Consider the following 2,635-nt stretch of genomic DNA (forward strand, 5'->3'; position numbering starts at 1 on the left):
GGGGGGGGGGAGAAGGAGGGATGTTAACAAGAGACAACGGATAAAAAAATGACACACTTCGACACACATTCCTACACATTCAAACCCTCAGATCAAATCCTTTCCTTTATCATAAACTGAACACATTTATTTATATATCTTATTGCAGTTTATTGACTCAAAAATACCCAAATAGGTAGTGTTCACTTGGAGATACTTTAAACAACATAATATATATATATATATATATAATAGGAATGATTCTGTCCAATGTTTTATGATCCCAATAAGCTGTTGATCATTGTAACAGGAAATTATACAACAAGTCATTGGTTGTCACTAGCAATGACAAAACAGGTACAAATATTTCAATTTTTTTGTATATTTGCAACAATTTGTTCCCCCGCCGTGAGCATTGTATTGTGGGAGATAAGTGTTTAACAGCACACACTCAAAAATGAAGCATACTTGGTTTCCTGTTTGTAGTTTAGGACTGATTATTCTCTCTCCAAGTCACTACATGTCTGAACTACTGCCAATGCTGCCCCCTAGTGGTGTAACACTCTCACAGCCTCTCACCAAATAAATGAAACCATTTCCTCTCACGCGCTCTTATGTATACTCTCAGAGTACTACACAGGAACAAATCAAAAAGCAGAAGGCAACATGGAGGAATACAAAAAAAGAACAGAACATGTGTGTCAATCTGTCCGTTAGAAGGCAGCATTACAGAGAGCCTGCTCAATCGCTGTACCAGATAAGAAAAGCAGATAGAATGGGAATATAAAATCATATTCCTACTTTTCCAACTGTTTCAAACATCCTCTGCTGATGTTTCACTCACACCACAAAGTCATTAGTTTGTTTCATGTTCATTGGTCCATCCACCTTCTTTGACCAGCCATTAAATCACCAGAACCAGGAGGGGACCCCCCCGCCCTGGAAACACACCTGTGGATCTCGACCAATGCAAACGCACCTGTGGCCAGCAGGAAGGACTCAGGGGTTCTCGCAGGGAGGGGGGGAGGGGAGTCGTCGCTGTCCCAGCAGTCTGGGTTAAAAGGTCAGAGGTCAGATGAGAAGCAAAGTTAATGAACGGGCTCCGTGGAGGGAGGCAAGAGCGTTTCTCAAATCTTTCTCTAAAGATAGCAGGACTTCTAAAAGCAGTTTGAAATATGATGAGTCACCTTTCTGGGCAAATTTTAAACTTTATTTATAGACAATATAACTATAGATCATTTTGTTCTTTTTGTGTTTTTCTTATTGATGTTCCAAAGGATGTTCTTTTTTATTTTCACGTGAATGTTCATTTAATGAGATGTTGATTTGCTTATGTTTGACTGTATGTATGTGAACCCCAATGTGAACAGCCAATGCTAATGCTAGTGCTAATGGGGGTCCTAATAAAGAAAGAAATATGGACTGATATTTCCCCATTTCTTTCTATTGTAATATACTGTGATTTAAAATGAGTTAATATTAGGATGTATTAGATTAGAAACATTTATTGTCATTATACATGTACAATGAAAAATAAGAAAAGCTAATCCAGGCTGAAGACTTTTCTTTTTGCCGCTTGATATATTCTTATCTTAAACTGCACTTTAACTTCTATCATCTTAGCTTTTTATCTTTTCTTTTAAATGAGTGTTTCTAGATATCATTTTATAATATGTTTCTTAATGCTCTTAATGTGTTTCATTTTTGTAAAGCACTTTGAATTGCCTTGTGTTGAAAGGTGCTATATAAATAAACTTGCCTTGCTCCTTTTTTAAGGTGCCATCGAGATTTATTCAAACAAACTACAAAAGACGTCACTAAGTGGACCAGCCAATGCAAAGCACTCATTTAAATATCGGTATATACTTGTATTTCTCAGTAGTGAACCATGTAAAAGAAAATAAATAAGTCATATAATTAGCATGATAAATACATTTATTTCTGTTGGGTCTTATATATTGGACATACATATTTTATTTCTGGGACTTTTACTGTGCTGTTAAATTACTGTAACAGATTAAGCTGCAACTAAAATGATGGACATAATCATATCTCCTTACCTCATTCGGTTTATATTCTTAAAATGTATCAATTCTTGCCCATATCTATGTCTGAAGTCAACTGTTCTATTTATGTGGACTTTGGGAGAATACTAAGAGGCCATTACCCATAGCCTGACAGTAATAACTTTCAACTTGTTCTCCTTTGATCCAGACAAAGAAATGTGGCTATTTTCAATTAAAGCGCAATATCAGGAAGTCATATTGTATTAATGACCGTATTATTTGCCATGAGTGTGTGTCGGCCTCTATCTCACTGAGACGGAAGTCTGACCCCGGCCTTCATTATATTTTCTAACAATTTTCTGGAGGGTTAGGGGAAGCAGGATAGCTCAAATTAACTGTGATTATATTACATTTAAAGGGTTTTTTGTTGTTGCTTTTGAGCATAGCGTCTTTATAAAACATTTTAAGCCCTCTTTTCTTGGTTTAGATATTCAATAGAGAGGCGAAGTCCCGCCCATCTACTTCCGACCCATGGGACCTTATTTCAGAAAAATTATGTATTGAAGTCAATGGAGAGAGAAAGATTATCTTTCAGTCCCGTTTGGATTTTGTCCACGATTACATTATGATGTTGTCAATGCTTAAAGAGA

The 2,635-nt window shown here is 36.3% G+C and overlaps 1 protein-coding gene across 1 annotated transcript in view; it reads right to left on the reverse strand.

Annotated features, from left to right (window-relative positions):
* LOC104950473 (tyrosine-protein phosphatase non-receptor type 12-like) overlaps positions 1-2,635 on the reverse strand; it is a 10,217-nt gene that overhangs the window by 564 nt on the left and 7,018 nt on the right. Inside the window, exon 4 of the mRNA XM_010777003.1 lies at positions 959-1,030. Coding sequence (XP_010775305.1) covers positions 959-1,030 — 72 coding nt within the window. The remainder of the gene's footprint in view (positions 1-958; positions 1,031-2,635) is intronic.

The sequence above is a fragment of the Notothenia coriiceps genome, unplaced genomic scaffold (assembly GCF_000735185.1).
Source record: "Notothenia coriiceps isolate Sejong01 unplaced genomic scaffold, NC01 NC01_scaffold00017597, whole genome shotgun sequence".
Classification (NCBI taxonomy): Eukaryota; Metazoa; Chordata; class Actinopteri; order Perciformes; family Nototheniidae; genus Notothenia; species Notothenia coriiceps.